Below are 19650 nucleotides of genomic sequence, written 5' to 3'. Positions count from 1 at the left end.
TATATATGACGAGTTTATCTTCCCATTTCTTCTCTAACATACCCTACCCAGGAATGCACGGCTTCATCAGCCGCTTTGTAATATTTGTTCCTATAAAACATTATTCCAAAAGCTCAATAAACATTTAACTAATTTGCCACATTTCAATTGAAACTATTCAGTAATCTATGTTATAATAAAGGCATAGGTAAATAGATGTCTTGGTCAATCTAAATATGCCATATTCACTACATTTTCATGTTGATACTAATTAGCAAAATGAAAAAAGATGTTTCAAGACCTAAATTGACAACAATTTATAAACCAACTGATGACCCTTTTCGATGGAGAACAATATTGTTGATTACCCTTTTGTTCTCTCTTGAGTTCCCCCTCTTTCTAAAATACAATGAACTAGGGTTGTGGAAACGGGTTAAGAGAATTGGGATTGGAAAAGAGGTTACGGGTTAAAAAGAGAATTAGGTTTGGGAGTCTACGTGGAGCCTACGTGGATCCGACGCGGCTAATTTTTTTGTGTTGTGGAGTCCAAGTCAAATTTCCATCCATATAAGGACAAATTTATCAAGTATCCTAACGGGGAGAGCAAATTTGATCCCGAACTTTGACAGAGAGGGCAAATTTGATCCCAAACTTTGACGGAGGACAAATTTAAACTATAAACCATACTTGGAGGGTAAATTTGACCTTTTTCCCTATATTCTTTAATGAACTTAAAATTAATATGTGGATTTATCGTTTTGAAATTAGAGCACTGATCTACCCTTAAGGATGGCTCAGTTAGTTGAGCATGAGGCTATCGTAATTGAGGTCTCATGTTCGAATGCTATTTAACATATTAAAATTAATACACAAAGACCAAACAAACGATGAGAACGTTTCAACGTCAACCATTTCTTTCCTATCACCTTTTCATTAATTAGACAGTTACCCCCTCAAAATATACAATTGGCTCAACTTTCCCCTACCTTTTTGTTTTTCATTCAGAGAATGAAAGAATATGCTTTATCTTCCCCCTCCACAAATTGATTTGAGAAAGACAAACACATAGAAAAAGGAAACTTTTTTAAACTGAGAGAGAGAAAGGAAAGGAAGGGGAATGAAGGAAGAGTATTCCTAAAGCAAAAACAAAAAGAAAGAAACCCCACAAAACTAAATTTCCTTTCTCTCTCTTGTTATATTTTTGTTGTTTCCTTTTTCTCATTTCATTAATTTGTGTGACTTTTGTTAGATAAAAAAATGGAGGGAGAAGTTGGAACATCTTTATTGAAATGTGAAATTCAAGGGAATGGTAAAGAGGCAAGTGTTGTTGTTGTAAATGAATCTAAGTTTCCATTGTCGTTTTGGGAGATTGGGGTATTTGGTGGTGTCGTTTTGAGTTATGCATTGGGTCTTGCTTGTGTGTATCTTACCATGCCTGCATCAGATTACAGTTTCCTTAAACTTCCAAGAAATCTTGAAGATCTTCAAATACTCAGGTAAATGGTAAACTATTTTATCATTCTAATTGTCTATGTACATCTTTTTTTTTCTTTTCTAAATTTAATTCATTTTTGAGCTTGAGAAGCTTTTCTTGATTATTTTTGGTTCTTGTGAGAAGATGATTATGAGAAAGTGCTAAAATTGTAACCCCCCCACAACCCAAAAAAAGAACCCCAAACCAAAACATTGAAAAAAAAAAAAAAACTTGACTTTTAATGAAAAAGGTCATAATTTGTTGATTTGTGAAATGTTGGATGGTAAAGGGCATAAAGGGGTTTGTAAAAAAGATGTCTTTGAAAAGGACATAATGGTGGTGGCATAAGTATCGATAAATCCATTAGCATAGAAGAGAATCTAGATGGAGCTGATTCAGCTGAACTGCTTGAATTAGAGAAGTATTCACTATTTCCTAATGGTTGTAAGAAGCAGAGTGAACAGATTTTCTGAAGGAAAAGGAGGATAAAAAACTTAGCTTTTTTAGTATTTTAAGGATCTTTAGCCTTTTTGCATTTTATGGATCAAAGTAGAAAGTTTAGAATATCTTGTGTATTGCACTAAATGGTGGGCTGAGAAGCAATTGACCACGGCGTTGGATGTGGAATTGTTGATAATTAAGACTCGGCATAGATGCTTCGTCAGTTTCCCTTTACATGTGAAAAGAGGATAGTTTGCAAGCTGTGTATTGGCTGAGCATTTGCGTCATATTGGGATGGACTTCAGGGAAATGATCATGAGGGAGTTAAATATAATCTGACTTTACGAACATTTACTAGTTTCAAGGATTTGGGAAGTAAAAGTCTCCCCATCATAGTTTCAAGGATTTGGGAAGTAAAAGTCTGCCCATCTGACTATGCCTCTGTGCCTATTTCATTTAGGGGTTTTAGGTGCATTTCAAACGCTCGCAGTTGCCTGCTAATTGATGGAGAGCCTTAAATAAATCCCGTTGAATGGCGTTTAGAACGGATTCTTAGATGGTACATGTGTAATGCAGCAAATAAATGAAAGTCATAAACTGTTGCTCCCTCTGTCCCAATTTATATGATGTTATTTTTGACGGGGCACGAAATTTAAGAATGAAAGAAAGACTTTTGAAGCTTGTGGTCTAAAACAGTCATATATATTTGTGTGCCTATAAATCATTAAGGGTAAAATATGAAGTTTAAAGTTAAGTTGTTACTAAATATAGAAAGGTGTCATTCTTTCTTGGGCTGACTAAAAAGGAAAGAGTGTCACAGACATTTGGGATAGAGGGAGTAATAATTCCAAGCAGTGAATTCGCCACCCATTGCATGAATGGAGTACTTGGCCAAGGAATTGACGGTGATATCCCAAAGGTCTCCTGGCTTTGAACGGTGCACTTAAGTGTTAAAGCTTTGTATTTGTGCAAGCACATACATACATATCTACAAAAGTAGCGCTTGTAGTTGAACATTTGGCATTATTGTTATGCAAAATACTGCACTTGTAGTTGAACGTGCATGCAAGTCATGTATATTTCTTTCTTCTTAGTTTGTACTAATATTATGTGCTCCAGCATCTTTTGAGAATATGAATTGATTTTTGATTTTTAATCGTTTTAAATGTTCTGTAGGGATCACCTGGAGAGCTATACCAGTGACTATACTGTTCAGGTCCTTGTGGGATACTGTGTAGTGTACATTTTTATGCAGACATTTATGATCCCAGGAACAGTTTTCATGTCGCTGCTTGCTGGATCTCTTTTCGGAGTCTTAAGAGGTGTAGCACTGGTCGTGTTCACTGCTACTGCAGGTGCATCATCTTGCTATTTCCTATCCAAACTGATCGGGCGGCCCCTCGTGTTCTCTCTATGGCCTGATAAGTTAACTTTCTTCCGTGACCAGGTGATTTTCAACTCACAACCTAGTCATCTTCTTCTGCTTTCCTTAATGCTAGTATTGCAGTAAAGTATGTCTGTTCTATCAGGTGGCTAGAAGAAAAACGCGGCTGCTAAATTACATGCTTTTCTTGAGAGTTACACCGACACTGCCAAACACATTTATCAATGTTGCTTCACCGATCGTGGATGTGCCTTACCATACATTCTTCTTTGCAACTGTCATTGGGATCATTCCAGCTGCTTATGTCACTGTCAGGGTACTTATCTATTTACATAAAATACAGACACTAGTGTACGAGCTATGAGTTTAGGATATTTCATGGCATTAATTTATTTCTGCTGTATTAAATTTAAAATTGACTCTGCTGACCTAGGATTAATGCAGGCTGGAATAACTCTTGGTGAATTGCAATCAGTGGGTGATCTGTATGACATGCATTCTATAGCTACTCTTTTCCTTATCGGTCTTGTAACTGTTACGCCCACGTTGATTGGAAACAAGAACTAACTACAGAGCTCAGCAGCATCGGAAAACATTGTGAAGTGCCGTCACTACCACTAACTTTCCTCGGCATGACTTCGTTATCTGTACAGATTAGCATTAGACAGTTGCATTGTGCTCGAGTCTCAGCTGCAGAAAGTTACGGAGCTATTGAATTTGGTCCTGAAGCATTTGTTTAGCTATAAGTTGCAAAAATAACCACAAAAAAAAGAAAAGGAAAAGAATCTGATGTCATTTGAATATATTGAAATGTAAGATCCAGTCATGATTCTGTAATAGTTTATTTGACATGCTAGTGGGAGACATCGCACTAGATGTTATATTCATTTGTTTCATCTGTTTCCTTTTCGTTAGTTTCATATTTAGATGAATGAAGAGTTGGAGAAACAAAATCTTAAACAACTCGATTCGATATGCTTATATTTTGGGCGCAATTAGACCTTTTCTGGGGTTTTAAACAGAGCTTGCATGGGAAAAAGTAGAGCAATAATTTCAGAATGATTTCTAGTGCTATCATGAGTTGGAGGAATCGATATAAGAAGGAATTCGGCGGCTAGAAGAGATAGGATACAGGGGAGCCAAAGGGATTATTGTTGAAAAAAGACCAAGTAGGTAGCCCAGTATAAAAGTATCCTGTGCCTTTCATCATGCCAAAAGATAGTTGATAGCAAGGGCGCACTTTATTTCTTAGCTAAGCCCATCAAGCAAACATCACGTTCGACCATGACTCTGACTCGGGTCATCCCCGGCTTATCACCTAGGCCTCACCATAGGTAGGATGTTGGCGTAACCAACAACCACCCTCTGCCACATGCATCATGTCATTCATGGAATCGAACCCGTGACTTGATACCACTTGTAAAGAATACAACCAGAAAACAAAGGAAACGGAATACTAAGCATCATGCATTCACACACCCCAATGTAGCCCCGCACATGCGTTCATACACATGTGAACGCAGTATACGAAGAATCATGCGTTCACACACCCCAAGGGTAGCCCGGTATACAAAGTATCCTGCATTCACACACCCCAAGAGAGCGTGATGTAAGTAGTCTACTCTGATACAAACATTAATGGTTGATTTCACAAACTAGTGTCTTGTACAAAACATAAAATGGAATAAAAGGAAAAAACGTCATCCAGTTACCAACCTATTCGTTTAGGCGTGAAGCATGGTCAAGAAGATAATCACAGGCAGTTAACAGGACACTAAGCCATCCATTATAACTTATGAGAGCCTCAGAAGAGTGTCTATTATCTGTCAGCACAACAATCAGGAATAATCGGACAGACTGACAGAATCAATAACGTAAAACACTAAACCTTGATTAATAAGGGAGTTAAATTTAATTCTAGATGAAACAGAAAGCTACAATCCTGAAAAGTGAATGAATGAATACTATCTCATGTATAACATTGTTGAACAACGTAAGACCTAAGATTTTCTAAATTTCTTCTTTCTGCCTGCAGTGTCAGGTGTTCGGTGTTCCAGCTTCCGTTTTGTCCCGCCTTGTTTCAAGCCAGAGGCAGCAGCCCTGAGTTCTTTTGCTTTCCTGGCAGCAACAGATGGTCTCTTTGCATTGCGCTCTTTTGGCTTTTGTGATATCTGTGTTTTAGGTTTCAATTTTCCTCGGTCGCTCATCCTCGATTGAGTTTTCTTCTGCACACCAGATTTGCTTGCCTTCACACCCTGGTAGGACATGGCAGACTTTGTATTCGCCTTATAGCTACTACTACTGCCTGGTGTAGCTGAATCTACTGCAAACTTCTTTGCCGGGGACCTGAATCTGTCTTCAGTTGACAAGCTTTTCCTCTTAGATGGAGTAGAAGTTGCTTTAGAATGAGACAACCTCAGCTCACGATCCCGTAGCTTCAAGTTACGCTTTCTAGAAAGAACATTCGCAGCTTCCTGCAGACCCAAGTATAATATATAAGGAACAGTTTATCTTTCAATTTAAGCAACCGGGATACAAATTTACTGAAAAATTAGTGACTCTCTCATCCTTCCAAAAAGTAATATTAGAAAAGAAAAAAAGAGTCTAGAGACTGAACCGTTCTTCCAATATATCATTCCCTGTAATTTTTTTTATAGGTAATTTTATTATTCCTTCTATGATGTTTGTTTCATAACAACGTACTACTTTGTTAAAAGAACCATATAGACAAAGAATGATACATATATTAAACATGTTATTCCAAACATTGTAAAAGGCAGACAGATTATCTGTTTATTGCGCAACTGGCTCCAATCGACAAGACTGAGGTAGTAAAGCTAGATTAACCAAAAACCCATCATAAGGCTGATTATGGATCATCCACCTCAAGGAAAAAATTTACTGTCTACTGCTGGAAGATTAACATAAATAGGACCTTCCTTCTCTCATCTCCCCCCTAAATGCAGGTGGAAGTGAGGCAAGAAGTTTTTCTTGTTAATGTGGAACATTCGTCACTACATCATTACAAACCATGGTCTAATTTATTGAAAAGCCAAGAAGATAAGTTAATGGTCAATTTGCTATTCATCCAGTCTGTCAGCACACTTTCTGTCAGCACGAGAGGGAGACAAAGGATACTTGCTCAAGAAAACGTATCCATTAGTCTTTTGCTAGTTTGAAAGAAAGGAGTTCCATCTTTCCTTGGATCTTGACTCGTTTTCTTCCTGTTCCTAGAAGGCGATTGGTAGTAAAGTTTCAGAGGTTAAATTTGCTTTCACATTTTGTAAAAGATCAAGAAAATTACAGGCTTCAGTGCTTATGTGCAAAGCAAAGGGAAAAGGTGGTTAGGGTCACTTTAGGAGGTCTCCTTTTTTAGTGGTTCTAGTTTCACTAGAATAAAGCGGATAAGTACCCTCATCAAAAATAGATAAATAAATAAACAAAGAGGACAAGTACAAGGTAGAATATCAAAAACATAAAAAAAGAAAACTCAGCAGTTTAAGTTTGGATTTATATTATGGAATAGGAACTGCTACTCTCAGGTACAGACAGGAGAAGAGTAACAAAATAGGGAAAGATATTCCTACTTGCAACTTTTCAAATTAACTCTATAATTGAAGATATATATCCTTGTCCCAATAAAGAAAAAGTAAAGCAGCAGTGACAAAGTAAGCTGGGGAAAAGCTAGTTGAATCTTCTAGGACAAAAGGAAAAATCGAATATCCCCAAATAGTTAACTGGCCTTTTCGACTAGAACCAATGACCCACAACAAATCCCAAAACCACAAATTTCCCTTAACCATGCAAACTGTAGAATGCTATAACTAAAAGCAAGAACTAATCTAGAATCAAAATTTGATGCTCCAATATAACGTTCCAACAATAGCTAAAATAGTCATCTGTCTAATATGAAGCACATAGAACAAATCTTAAACTCCTCCCAAGTTAGCACAACAATTAGATGTGAAGAAACTAAATAGATTAAGACTTGTCTCTCTTTCCCCAGGTGAGGTGAAACTAAATGAGTTTTGTCTTGCGTGCGAATCCCAAATGAGGAGTGAAGTAAACAATCACAATGCCTTGGTTCTAAACTAGTAGGCTATATAATTCCACTGTATCCATCATCCAGACGACCCCAATGCATGTAAAAGCAAACACATAAGACTCATAAGACTGTTTCCAGAAACAGCTATATTTCTAGTTTGTCTCCAGAACCAAAGTGCCAATATTCAAGACTGTGAATCACCTCAAAGTGAGTACAATGTAAGAAAAATAACCGTAATTTTATTATAAATTTGAAAGTAGGAGAAGTTGATAGTATATACCCTCGTTTTGAACAAAACATAAGCAATTCCTTTTCCTAGGAGAGTACTGGGATCTCTGATCACCCGAATAGCTTCAATGCTCGATGCGAACTCTTTCATACCAGAAAACAGCTGATAAATTTCTTCATCCTGCAAGAAAGTGAAAAAAAATCATTTTGGGCTACAGAAAAAGAAAACTGATTTGAACAGGAACAAGCATACACTCTCAAGTAACTAACCTTCACATCAAATGGAAGGTTACCAACAAAAACAGTCCTTTTGTTGTCATACAGTGTACTATTGTCTCCCTTCATCTTCTTGCGTGGTGGACATGCTCTGTCAACTCGGATATGTCTTCCTCCAACCTATATAGATAAGTAACAATAAGCAAAACTTCCCAACTATCTGACTCCTGAAAAAGAATTTCTTCAGAAGAATATGAAATGAATCTACTGTACATAGCTTACCACTGCCATATTATGCGCCAAAGAAGCCTGGGCAGATTCCTCTGATTTAAAAACAACATAAGCATTAACACTGCAATTACAACCAAATAACCTTATCATACAATAGGAAATCAGATATAAAGAAATATAGTGATACGACAATGAATGCAAAGTAACAGCATTTTATGCACAAGAAAGTTTTATCTCCCATACCCATTAAAATGTTAAACGAATAAATCTAAATAGCCGCCCACCCAACCGCTTAAACTAAAGCCAGCGGATGTATAATATATGTATAATCCATGCAAAATATGTGTATAATCAGTGAAGAATCTATGTATACCGGCTGGAAAAAGTAAACGTAAATCTGCTCGGTTATTTGTGTAAAATCCCCTAAAGATATTACAAGATACGAAAAGATGTTTCTATCAACCATATACATGATCAATTAGCATACAAAACATAGTCCAACTTGCTGGACAATAATTATGAAAAACATCATCAACAATCAATCAATGACACGCCTCTATCACAAATTAGCTGGGGTCAGCTAAATGAATCCTCAGTATCCATTTCACCCTATTACGGTACATTTAACTATTATAAGAAAAACATAATGCAGTTTAATCGTTATGCGTTCATCAAACCTGTCCGCATTGTCATTGAGTTTTTTCTTAATGATAGCCGCCTTCCTTGGTGTTGCACTCTGCCAAAAAGGAACATTTCAAAATCAAAATCAGCCATAATTCTTAACACATAAAGCACATTAATACAAAGTATAAATAGCTAACCACCACTCACATCAGTTAACGGAATAGACCGAATCCTAACTGATTCTATCTCACCAAAACTCCCAAACTCCTTCAATAAAGCCTTCTTTTTTATCTTCAAATCCAAATTCCCAACAAATATTGTCCTTAAAAGTTTATTCTCATCATCAAATCCCTCATTTTTTACCATCATATCCTCTGGATTATCCATTTTCTTCCTCTTTTCGCCTACCACCATTTCTCCAATCCCTTTTTCCACTTCCACCACATCAACAACCCCATATTTTTTCGCCTCATACTCGGCCTCAATCTCATCCCTTTTCCTCTTTTTCTTCTTTTTCTTTTCAGATATTCCATCATTTGATTCCACAAACTCAGAAAAATCAACCCTTTTGGGGTCACTACTACCCTTATCCTCATTAACTTCTTCTTTACCCAAAATTACATTTTTATCCTTTTTCTTCTTCTTTACAGAATCAAGAACTACACCATTTGATTCATCAACACCAGATGAAGAAACCCTTTTGGATTTTCCATCTTGGTCCTCAGATTCTTCATTCAAAATTATATTTTTATCCTTTTTCTTCTTCTTTACAGAATCAAGAACTACACCATTTGATTCATCAACACCAGATGAAGAAACCCTTTGGATTTTCCATCTTGGTCCTCAGATTCTACATTCAAAATTACATTTTTATCCTTTTTTTTCCTTTTCTTGATTTCTGCAGTATCAGTTTGATTCTCAATAGAAGCTTCTAGAACATCTATTTTTGGTTCTTGGGTAGCTGTGGAATTGTCATTAGGTTTTCTTTTGAAGGGATTGTTATCAGAAAAGAGTGAAGAAATGTTGGAATCTTCTGTTGCTCCAAAAAGGGTATTGAAAATATTATCTGATGAATTTGAGGTTTCATTATTGGTTGGTTGTTGTTTTTGCTTATCTTTGGATTTCTTTGCCATTGAGTTTGAGAAAGAAGGAGAAGCAAAGTTTAATGGATTGAAAGAGTAAAAAGGGGAGAATTTGGGGGGAGATTGGAGAAAAAACAGTGGCACTTTTTGTTATATACGTAACGTGAACCCTAGTTTTAATGTTGTTTCAACACATTTCTTCTTCCCCTCTCTTTCTTTGTTTCTTTTTTCCAAAATAATTGCCTATTACGATTATTTAAGTATTGGCAAACATAGGGTACTTATTATCCATTCTAACAATTTTACTTAAGCACGTAATCAAGTATTTATAGAAATTACTTTTAACACTTAAAAAAGTGATGTCACTTTATAGTTTATACTTATGTGTGATTTTTAATCAATTAATTCGCAGTGTATTGTCATGCCGAAACAATGAAACACTACAAGAAAAGCTAATCTTCAAAGAAATTTTTCAGTAACGTTTGATGGATTTTTCGTCGTAATTCTTTACCGTTCAACGGAAATTAGTGATTTTGATAGTGAAAGCACGTGATCGATACTCACTGCCATACTTGCATCGAGCGAATCACAATTATATTAATACTAGCACGGGCCCATTATGCAAATGATACAGTGAGTCTCTATATTTTTTTTCTTTCCGTCTTATTTTTCCCTTTAATTTTTTAATTATTGTTAAAATTTATCTTATTTTGATTATGTCCACCTCAAGTTGACAATTCAAATATCCTATATGTCAAATTTATAACCACAAGATTCAAAGAAAGAATATTTTATTATATTATACACATTTTTAATTTAGAACCACAAGATTTGAAAGGCTATCTTTATTTCTTAAACTCCATGTCTAGTCAAATGTAGACACTTAAATTGAGACAGAGGGAGTACATGTCAAATGAAGGAAATGAAACGATAATTAAGACATTGCGGACCTGTGGAGACTTAAAAAGTAAACACACAAGAGGTAAAAAGTAAACACACAAGACGTAAAATTAATGTTCAACTTCTGAAATGTACACATGTTAGTCCATGCTTAGAGTAAAATTTCAGTTGCTTTTTGTACAACTTATTGTTGTTGTGTTCGTCCACCTTGGGAATAGATATATATTTTAGTACTGTGACCAAGTAATATGGGACGAAGGGAGTACTTCATTTTTATTAATTCTTAAAGAACTAGAAAAGTAAGTATAGTAATGTGACCAAGTAATATGGGACGAAGGGAGTACTTCATTTATTAATTCTTAAAAAACGTGAAAAGCCAAGTAATGTGGTCAAGAAATATGGGACGGAGGGAGTACTTCATTTATTAATTCTTAAATAACGTGAAAAGTCAAAAGTGAACAATTAAAAGTGCACGGAAGAAATAAATGTGTCGGATAATTAAAATTGAAGTGCATACATGTATACAAGAGAAGAAAATAAATATTCAAAGAAGAACGTGAAAAGTCAAAAGTGAATAAGTAAAAGTGCAAGGAGAAAATAAATTTGTGTAGGAGAACTAAAATTGAACTGCATATGTCTATACACGAGAAGAGAATAAATATTCAGCAAGAACGTGAAAAGTCAAAAGTGTACGGAGGAAATAAATGTGTCGGAGAATTAAAATTGAAGTGTATACGTCTATACATGAGAAGGAATAAATATTAAGTACTATGACATATGTCCACGTGGGATAAAAAAAAATAGTTGAATAAAGTGTACAAGTTGTATAGCTTATGGTACAAGCATTCATTGCATGTATAATTTGTAAAGATTATGGTACAAGTTGGAGCAGCTGTGTTGGTCTATCTTTCATGCTTATATATAATAGAAAAAGAAATACATTAAAATACTAATCATATATGCACAATTAATTTTAGAATATTTTCCAAACGAACAACATTGGATAATTGCATCATAAAGTGTCCATGCCAAAACATGAGATTCAACTACTACATCTACGAGCCGTTATGGACGAATAAATGAAATAATGCACAGGAACATTCTCAAGACCTTACCTGTGGGATTACAGTTAGGTTTTATTTTTTAATTCCAAAAGAGCGTTCACTTATTAAATTAAAAAAAAATTAATCTTATTTTTTCAAATTTGTCTTTCTGAAGTCTTAAGTGACCAAATTTCAATACTTATTTAATTAGGGGTAATTTTTGCCTATTACCTATTTTTGCCTAAAAACTAGTATTTTCTTAAATGGCGTGCAAATAACTAAGTATACACTCTTTTTGAACCGGAGGGAGTAGTAAATATATTAAAAAAAAAAAAAAAAATAAGGACAAGTGACTCAATACTCTATAAACTAAGTATGATTTGAAGTATGTGAAATAATTTCGACTTGGCGAAGATTATATATTGAAAACATTCTGACATTGTTTTGGCGGGCGGAGATGCAGTATAATAATCCAAAAAAATAAAAAATAAAAACTCCTAAACCTAATAGGAGGATATTTTTCTGCAGTAAGACCTAGGAGTTGAAAGTGCTCGAAAAGAAATAAAAAAAATCCTAAGGGAAATTACACTAAGGTGGCCGGGTCACTTCAGTATGATCAATAAGGTATAATGGAAAGATGCGCCAAGAAATTGCACTAAATGAATAGCTAATTTACATTTATGTTTAAATTCCAGTTGAACTGGACAACAAACATACCTTTAACCAATCGGCAAACAAAAGACGATGATATTTCTAGGAGACAGCTAACAAAGATCCCAAAAGAAAATCAACTAAGTAGAAGATTCAATACACTTAATAGCAACTGTTCATGTCCAAGAAAGCCTTCTTTCAATTTTTTTTTTTTTTTTTCACTCTTCAGATATTCATTTGCCTATTCTCGGTCGATGATTACGCGTTGAGGAGATATAGAAACATGTTTAGCAGAATGCTCAGAAGCAGAAGCCAGGCCCTCCAACATTCTTAGAATCTCCGTCGTGTCCTCTAAATAATACTTGGCCTTGCTTGGTTTCTGGCCAACTGTGCAAGCAAACACTTCAGCGACTGGGGAAAGCGAGGCACTTGCGACAGCACTCATTATCACCTCGAACATATCCTCGTCTGATCGATCATCCCCTATGCAGAGCACAAAATCTGCAGCCGTTCCTCTCTGCTGCATTGTTTCTAGGAGACGTTCTGCTACAAGACCTTTGTTGACACCCTAGTCAATAGAATGAACGTTCATGGCAAAGCAAACCATCAAATTAAGGTAAAAGCAAACAAAAGGACAAGAAATTCCAAAGTAAGGTTACATGATTAACATACCTGTATGGAAAGACATGATTTATAGTGAAAAATATTTCAAGATAAACATGATTAGTTCGAAAATAGAGTTGCTAACTCTTCGCAGATCATGTTTGTGTTCTAAACACAACTTTAAGTTTTCCAAATGTGATTACTACCCAAATAAAACTATAAAACTATCATACTTGTTACTCCATATGTTTCATTAAGGGTGTGTCTGGTATGGAGAAAAACATTTTTTTAGAAAATGTTTTCTATTCCTTTACAACACTAGCTGAGCGAGAGGCTCTAAGCAAACTTTTATGGTCAGTAATATGTGGGAATCAATATTGGAAGTTGAAGCAATGACTAACAAGGATGGTCTTGATTAAAGATTTTTTAGATAAAGTACAAAGGAGGTTATCAGGTCAAAATGGTTATAGACTAGAATGAATAGGATATTTAGATATTTTCACCAATACAGATTCGTGCAAGTGCTTCAGGTGAGAAATGTGGAGAAGACATCATACTGCTCACCTGAGGCTTAACTTCTACAATGTGCTGGCCACTCTTGACAGTAACCGGTTCATTTGCAAGAACGCTTTTCAAGTGATCTAGAAGCTCTTTTGCTTGACATGATCCAAAATCTGGGTCTGCGTATTGGTAATTCCAAACAAGCGTGCTTTCCTTGCTATCTATGAAGGAACCATCAGTGGTTTCTGTGTAGAGGCTCATTACAGGCTCAGCAATCTGCTTCCAATAAAAGTCCACCACTGCAACACAAGTTTCCCATTTGGCATCGCGATTTGGCCTGAAAAAGAATTGTTTCAGCTTCATAGAGAAAACAAAACATCAAGCACCGAGAGTAGGTTGAGAAAGGTAAAGTTCAGTAAAAGCATTAAAGATTGCACTGTGTTTTTTATCAGATTGGCATTCTTGATTTGGACATCTTGAGTTAAATTTACAACACCAGGATCCCATAGAGATGATAAAACATTTTTTTTATAAACTGAAGCTATAGAAGTTGTAACTTAAGGCATTGCTTCTAGCCCCACATTAATGTTTGTTCTGCATTATTTTCAAGCAGTCTGTCTATTGTGTGTGTGTGAATTTTTTCGACGAAGCGATGTAGATGGGTGTCTCTGCCACTAGATGGACCTCCACTAGTTATGCTACAGAACAGAAAATGAACCTTAAAAACGGTTAAGCCAAAATGCCACTGTCACTGGCTACATGTTTAATATTTCAATATTCTACAAAAGCCGGTTTCTCTACTACAAGTAGGAACTCATCCTTACCCTTTCATTCGGTGGTTCTCTATTTTCAAGCATCTTAAACACCACAGTGCCCCTCCCCTGGTGGCAGGGACCACCCTAAGGCCTTAAAGAAAGTAAAAACAAGAAAGAAGAACCAATGAAAAGTAATACCAGCAAAATGAGGAGCAGAAGGACTATGTCATCTACTTAGTCAACTAGTAGCAGAAAGATCTTTCTAGCATTCTTAATTCTGCTCAATCTTTATTTGACAAATTGAAGCAAACTTTGTACTTCGAGTGAGAACACTTTGCACACCACGGCTTAAGATTTCGTTAGTGATTAGCAACAATCTTTTTACACCAGTGGAATGAATCAACTTGATAATCTATCATTTTGGGGGTTAACAGTAGAAATCAACACGGGTAATTCCAGGATATAAATAAAAGATTTACCTCACAAAATAGCCATGCTCTGCTGCAAGCCCTAGTGTTTCACACGAAGAAAACCACTGAGTTAAAGTCTTTGTGTCTTTTCCACTAACAATGAAAACGATATTCTTCGGATCCCTGCACAAGTTGTTTAAGATACTAATAACCTCGGCATTGGGACCCTTGCTGATAGAGTTTCTCACTGTCATTGTACCATCATAATCCAAAAGGATCGCCCGGTTCTTGGTCCTTTTGTAAGCAGATACAATATGCTCAACTGAAAGTTTCCGGAAGCTAGGATCCAAGGCAACCACACGGAACCCCAATCCAAATCCAATACCCCAACACCTCCTTCTCACATGATCCCGACACGCTCTTTCAAGATCTTGCAAAAAGCTCTGAGCCCAATATGCCACATCATGAGTACACACATACTTATAATGCTTCTCATGACGCATCTGCTTTTCTGCCTCAGATACAATTAAAGCAGAATCCATAGCTTCAGCAACAGCATCAATATTCCACGGATTGACCCTTATTGCACCACTGAGAGATGGAGAGCAACCGATAAACTCGGAAACAACCAACATGCTCTTCTTTGGTTCTGTGGGGTCCAACCCCAAGGTAGCATCCAGCTTCTCGGTTCCTTGCCGGCATATAACATATTCATAAGGTATTAGATTCATGCCGTCCCTTACTGCAGTAACAAGACAGCATTCCGCAACAGCATAGTAAGCAATGCGCTCGTAGAACTGAAGAGGCTTATCAACCAGGATAACCGGTTCATATCCAGTCCTTCCAAATTTCTGATTAATTCTATTTACAGTTGCATAAGTTTCAGCCCGGACTTCCTCCACATCTTTCCCTCGGCCTCTGGCAGGATTTGCAATTTGAACCAAAACCAGTTCACCTCTCTTATCAGGATGTTGAGAGAGGAGAAGCTCGAACGCCAAAAGTTTCAAGCTTATTCCTTTGAATATATCCATATCATCAACTCCAAGTAAAACCGTCTGACCATAGAATTTATCTCGTAGCTCTGCAACCCTTGTTTCTGTCTCATGAAGTTCCAGCACCGATCGAAGTTGACCCATATGAATTCCAACTGGCAGAATCTTAATGCTAACAGTGCGGCCATAGTACTCTAATCCTATATAACCTCGTTTAGATTGATACGAAATACCGAGCATTCTACTACAACAAGAAAGGAAATGTCTTGCATAATCAAAGGTATGAAAGCCTATAAGGTCAGAGTTCAAGAGTGCTCGAAGAATTTCATCCCTTATAGGTAGAGTTCGGTATATCTCAGACGATGGAAACGGGCTATGGAGGAAAAATCCGAGCTTCACTCTGTTAAACCTCTTCCTCAAGAATGTAGGTAAAACCATCAAATGGTAATCATGAACCCAGACAAAATCATCATCAGGATTAATCACTTCCATTACTTTGTCCGCGAAGATTTTGTTCACCGAGACATAAGCTTGCCAGAGCGACCGATCAAATCGACCACCAAGATCTGGAGATAGCGGAAGCATATAGTGAAACAAAGGCCATAAATGCTGTTTGCAGAAACCAAGATAGAATTTACTGAACAACTCAGGTGGTATGAAAGCTGGTACGCATTTAAACGTTTCGAGCAAAGTTTGGGCAACATCATCTTGCTCACTCGGGTCAATTTCTTCTTTAAGGCTGCCTACATAAATCACTTCTATATCTTCTCCAAGACCATCTTTTAGCTGTAAAAGAAGGGAATCCTCGTCCCAACTAAAGTTCCAGCCTTTTTCACCATCTGTTCTCTTATGTGCTCTAAGAGGAAGTTGATTCCCAACAATTATCATCCGTTCTTGAGAAATCGATGATGGAGCATCAGAAGCATTACTTTTACTTTCATCATCAAGCTCAGATAAAACCCCAGCTACAGTTGCAACCCTCGAAAGCTTCCTACCCCCTCGACCGAACGTTGGTGAATCACCAGAAGTAAGATCTAGTAAGTTGGAATATGATCTCGAAACCATTATTATTTGCTAACTGTGTGTCCCTCTTTCTATTTTTTCCTGCAATCAGAAAAAAAAAATCCTCTTGTATTCAACTTCTCAAATCAAGGTTTACAAGGAAATGCATGGAAAGAAAAGATTGAGAACAGAAAACAAGCAAGAAGCAGAATCAGATCATGCACAAGGTACAAATGCAAACAATTAGTGTAAGATCTAGCAATGGTCCCACTATATGGTCCGTTAAAGACTGATAATCATAGCATTAAAGATGAAACCAGAAGGGAACACCCCACAAATAATTACAGCTATAAAGAAATTAAAGCAGCTCAACTAAAGCACAACAAGACAAAATGAAAAGGCAAAAATCATGAACCAAAGTTTTGAACCTTGATACAGAACCTCAAAAATCTGAAGACAAACAGAGATATATTAATAAGTAGCACAAGTCTAGCCGCCACCCTAGAGGATAAATCTGATGGCATATGCAAAAATCACAGAGTAAAAGTGAAGGTTTTGAGTAACAACATGATTTACCTCAAAAGGGCAACCAAGAAACAGACCATATACCCCACATGTTAAAGCCTAGCAAAAATCATTTCTTCAAGTGACAAAAAATGGTGGAACAAAGAGTACACTTGCCAAGTCAAAATGGAAACACTACACCCCACCCATAACAAGAAAATGGATGGTCATGAAGAAAGTAATATTACAAGTGGTTGCAGATAGTGGCCATGCAACAAATTAAAGACCTAAGAGGTAAAAGAACATCATAACACACTCATAAAAGAATTAGCAGCCAATTTAGCTGAGGGGTTTAATGGTTCAAAGAAAAGAGATGAGCTTACCTTTCAAGAAAACCAATGAATGGTTTAATTTTTGAGACCCCAAAGATTCCCACTATGAATATCTTAAGTTTAGATTCTCTTTCTCAAAGGAAAAACAATAGCAGCAAGAATATGCTTTTTTTCCTCTATTCTTTTTAGCTTTGTCTAAATGCACTTATGATATATATTTGCTGCAAACTCTCTTTACAGTACTAAAAACCCCAAAAAGGTGGTGTCTTTGGATAACGAATTGGATTCCTCTCTTTATTTCTTTCTCCCACAACAAACTCACTTAAAAACAGTATAAAAAGTTAATCTTTGATGTAAGCAAGAAGGAAAAGAACAGTGAGCTCCACCTTTTGGTCTCTCTCCGAATTTTTGTTTTTTTAAGGGTTAAATGCATATGCGCCCTTAAATTTGCCCTTTTTATTTATTTATTTTGACACCATAACTAAATATTATTTCTACTTAATCGCTGTTCAGGTCCTCATGTATGTCTATCAAATATAATCTGACTATATAGTGTTTAATCTTCAATATAGTAATATGTTCATATATATATATTAATTTAATTATGTCATCTTTTAGTTAAGATTAAGAGCAATTGAGAGGGGGAAAAAATAGCTCTTAATTAAGGTGGCAGTAGAAGAGCAGAAACCGACACATCTATGACCTACATAATAGCTTACCATATGTCTAAAATATTACTCCACCTTTATTTCCTCAATTTAATAGCTACTTCTAATAAAAATTAAATTTAAGAGGTTTGATAGACACATTTAAGAATGAGTTTGGGAGTTCAATAGGTCCCAAAATAAAAAAAAATGAAAAAAATAAAAAAGGGGGAGGGGGGAGGAGGGGCCAGTTTAGGGACGCAGTAAGCTTTTTTTTAATTTGTCATTAATTTATGTCTTTATCAGAGTATAGCTTACAGTTTATTAAAGCAATTATTAATCTCAAAACTGACATGGGTTCCACCTCCACGAGAGTGAAAAGGCGCGTGGATATCACGCATAATTATTGAGTTAAGGACAAGCACTTGAACGAGTGAAATTAGAACATTCTCGGATGTCTTGACAGTTGGTGTGACGTGTCGGAGAGAGTAACCCTACGCGCTATCATATCGATTGGAATACGAAATGAATATGTTTTCCTCGGCTTGTCCGCTTTGTTGTTTTCTTAATTAAAAATAATCTGACAAACAAGACGAGGTCGTTTTAAATTTCAGGAGTTTTCTAATGTTGCGGGGGAATTCGATACTTTTGTTTAGGCACTGCAATAGATTCTTATCTATCCACCATCGGTTTTGTTTAAGACAAAGTTAAGAAATTTAATTTTAAAAAAACTTTTTTTGTCTCAATTTAGGTGTCTTAATTTGTTAAGACATTAAGTTTAAGAAATAGAAAGAGATTTTTAATTCTTGTGGTCTTAAATTTAAATCTTGTGGTTTTAAATTTATCGTGTATGATGTTTGGATTATCAAATCACTAAATATAGAAAGAGACACTCTTTTTGGGACAGATCAGAAAGAAAGCAAGACACTTAAATTAGGACGGAGGAAGTATAAATTAAAGTAATAATATATATCACTTAGAGTTGTTTGGTAGCTGGTTAGGAGCTAAGTTATTCACATATTAAATCATGTATAAGTAATACCATGTTTGGTAGCATTCTTTTGCTTTGTATAAAATTCAACAAAAAACCTAATACGGTGTTTAATTTGCAATTTAGGAAGCCGCATAACTAATACATGTTTAAGTTATGAGAAAATCTATGTATTATTTTATGCAGAATAGAAGATGAAAATAATAAATGAATAATTTCACCCTGCATAACTAATATCCACATTAAATAATACATCGATTCTCTTTTAATTAATCTCTATATTATCAATACTTGTGTAACTCTAACTAGCTACTAAACAACGCCTAAATTACTTTCCGACTCCGAGCCCAACCTTCCTAGACCTAGCATGAGAGGTTAAGCTAGTTCGACCACCGATACTAGAATACCCTATTATATTAGAATAGGTAGAGTATTAATTACTGATTTAATTTTCATTTGAGATTAGATCTTGAGAATTAGTTAGTTATCTTCACTTCGTATGACAACGTACATTTGTTTTGTCTTTGCTTTAGTAGCTAGTGCACCTGAATTTGGATGATACTTACGTGCACTTAGTAATTATAAGCCCGTTTGGCTTAGCTTATAAGTTCTTGAAAA

The 19650-nt window shown here is 35.9% G+C and overlaps 3 protein-coding genes across 4 annotated transcripts; 1 reads left to right on the top strand and 2 right to left on the bottom strand.

Moving 5' to 3' along the window:
- Positions 1 to 970: 970 nt before the first annotated feature.
- On the top strand, positions 971 to 4187 carry LOC132030163 (uncharacterized membrane protein At4g09580-like). Its single transcript, XM_059419674.1, has 4 exons — positions 971 to 1475; positions 3071 to 3341; positions 3424 to 3594; positions 3723 to 4187. The coding sequence occupies exons 1-4, from the start codon at positions 1237 to 1239 to the stop codon at positions 3843 to 3845; spliced, it is 804 nt and encodes a 267-aa protein (XP_059275657.1). The 5' UTR covers positions 971 to 1236; the 3' UTR covers positions 3846 to 4187.
- A 961-nt stretch (positions 4188 to 5148) lies between these two features.
- On the bottom strand, positions 5149 to 9832 carry LOC132030162 (uncharacterized). The gene is made up of 7 exons (XM_059419673.1): positions 9442 to 9832; positions 8830 to 9319; positions 8676 to 8734; positions 8050 to 8119; positions 7822 to 7947; positions 7604 to 7732; positions 5149 to 5752 (listed from the first exon to the last, which is right to left on the bottom strand). The coding sequence occupies exons 1-7, from the start codon at positions 9753 to 9755 to the stop codon at positions 5279 to 5281; spliced, it is 1662 nt and encodes a 553-aa protein (XP_059275656.1). The 5' UTR covers positions 9756 to 9832; the 3' UTR covers positions 5149 to 5278.
- A 2465-nt stretch (positions 9833 to 12297) lies between these two features.
- On the bottom strand, positions 12298 to 17796 carry LOC132030161 (alpha,alpha-trehalose-phosphate synthase [UDP-forming] 5). 2 transcript variants are annotated; one of them, XM_059419671.1, is made up of 4 exons: positions 17449 to 17796; positions 14637 to 16663; positions 13466 to 13739; positions 12298 to 12866 (listed from the first exon to the last, which is right to left on the bottom strand). In XM_059419671.1, exons 2-4 carry the CDS (start codon positions 16622 to 16624, stop codon positions 12540 to 12542), a joined length of 2589 nt encoding a protein of 862 aa, XP_059275654.1. In that variant the 5' UTR covers positions 16625 to 16663; positions 17449 to 17796; the 3' UTR covers positions 12298 to 12539. The 2 variants fall into 2 exon arrangements, with proteins under 2 accessions (XP_059275654.1, XP_059275655.1); XM_059419672.1 differs by lacking the exon at positions 17449 to 17796 and adding an exon at positions 17138 to 17418.
- Positions 17797 to 19650: the final 1854 nt, after the last annotated feature.

The sequence above is a fragment of the Lycium ferocissimum genome, chromosome 9 (genome assembly GCF_029784015.1).
Source record: "Lycium ferocissimum isolate CSIRO_LF1 chromosome 9, AGI_CSIRO_Lferr_CH_V1, whole genome shotgun sequence".
Lineage (NCBI taxonomy): Eukaryota > Viridiplantae > Streptophyta > Magnoliopsida > Solanales > Solanaceae > Lycium > Lycium ferocissimum.
This window is presented reverse-complemented; position numbering and strand designations above follow the sequence as displayed.

Coding starts and splice junctions, on each gene's coding strand:
- LOC132030162 (XM_059419673.1), bottom strand. CDS start 9,755: ATGGCAAAGAAATCCAAAGATAAGCAAAAACAACAACCAACCAATAAT. Junction 9,320..9,441: donor CAAGATGGAAAATCCAAAGG/GTTTCTTCATCT, acceptor AAAATCCAAAAG/GGTTTCTTCATCTGGTGTTG. Junction 7,733..7,821: donor ACCTTCCATTTGATGTGAAG/GTTAGTTACTTG, acceptor ACTTTCTTGCAG/GATGAAGAAATTTATCAGCT.
- LOC132030163 (XM_059419674.1), top strand. CDS start 1,237: ATGGAGGGAGAAGTTGGAACATCTTTATTGAAATGTGAAATTCAAGGG. Junction 3,342..3,423: donor TAACTTTCTTCCGTGACCAG/GTGATTTTCAAC, acceptor CTGTTCTATCAG/GTGGCTAGAAGAAAAACGCG. Junction 3,595..3,722: donor CTGCTTATGTCACTGTCAGG/GTACTTATCTAT, acceptor GGATTAATGCAG/GCTGGAATAACTCTTGGTGA.
- LOC132030161 (XM_059419671.1), bottom strand. CDS start 16,624: ATGGTTTCGAGATCATATTCCAACTTACTAGATCTTACTTCTGGTGAT. Junction 13,740..14,636: donor GAGCATGGCTATTTTGTGAG/GTAAATCTTTTA, acceptor ATTCTTTTTCAG/GCCAAATCGCGATGCCAAAT. Junction 12,867..13,465: donor TTGTAGAAGTTAAGCCTCAG/GTGAGCAGTATG, acceptor TCTATTGACTAG/GGTGTCAACAAAGGTCTTGT.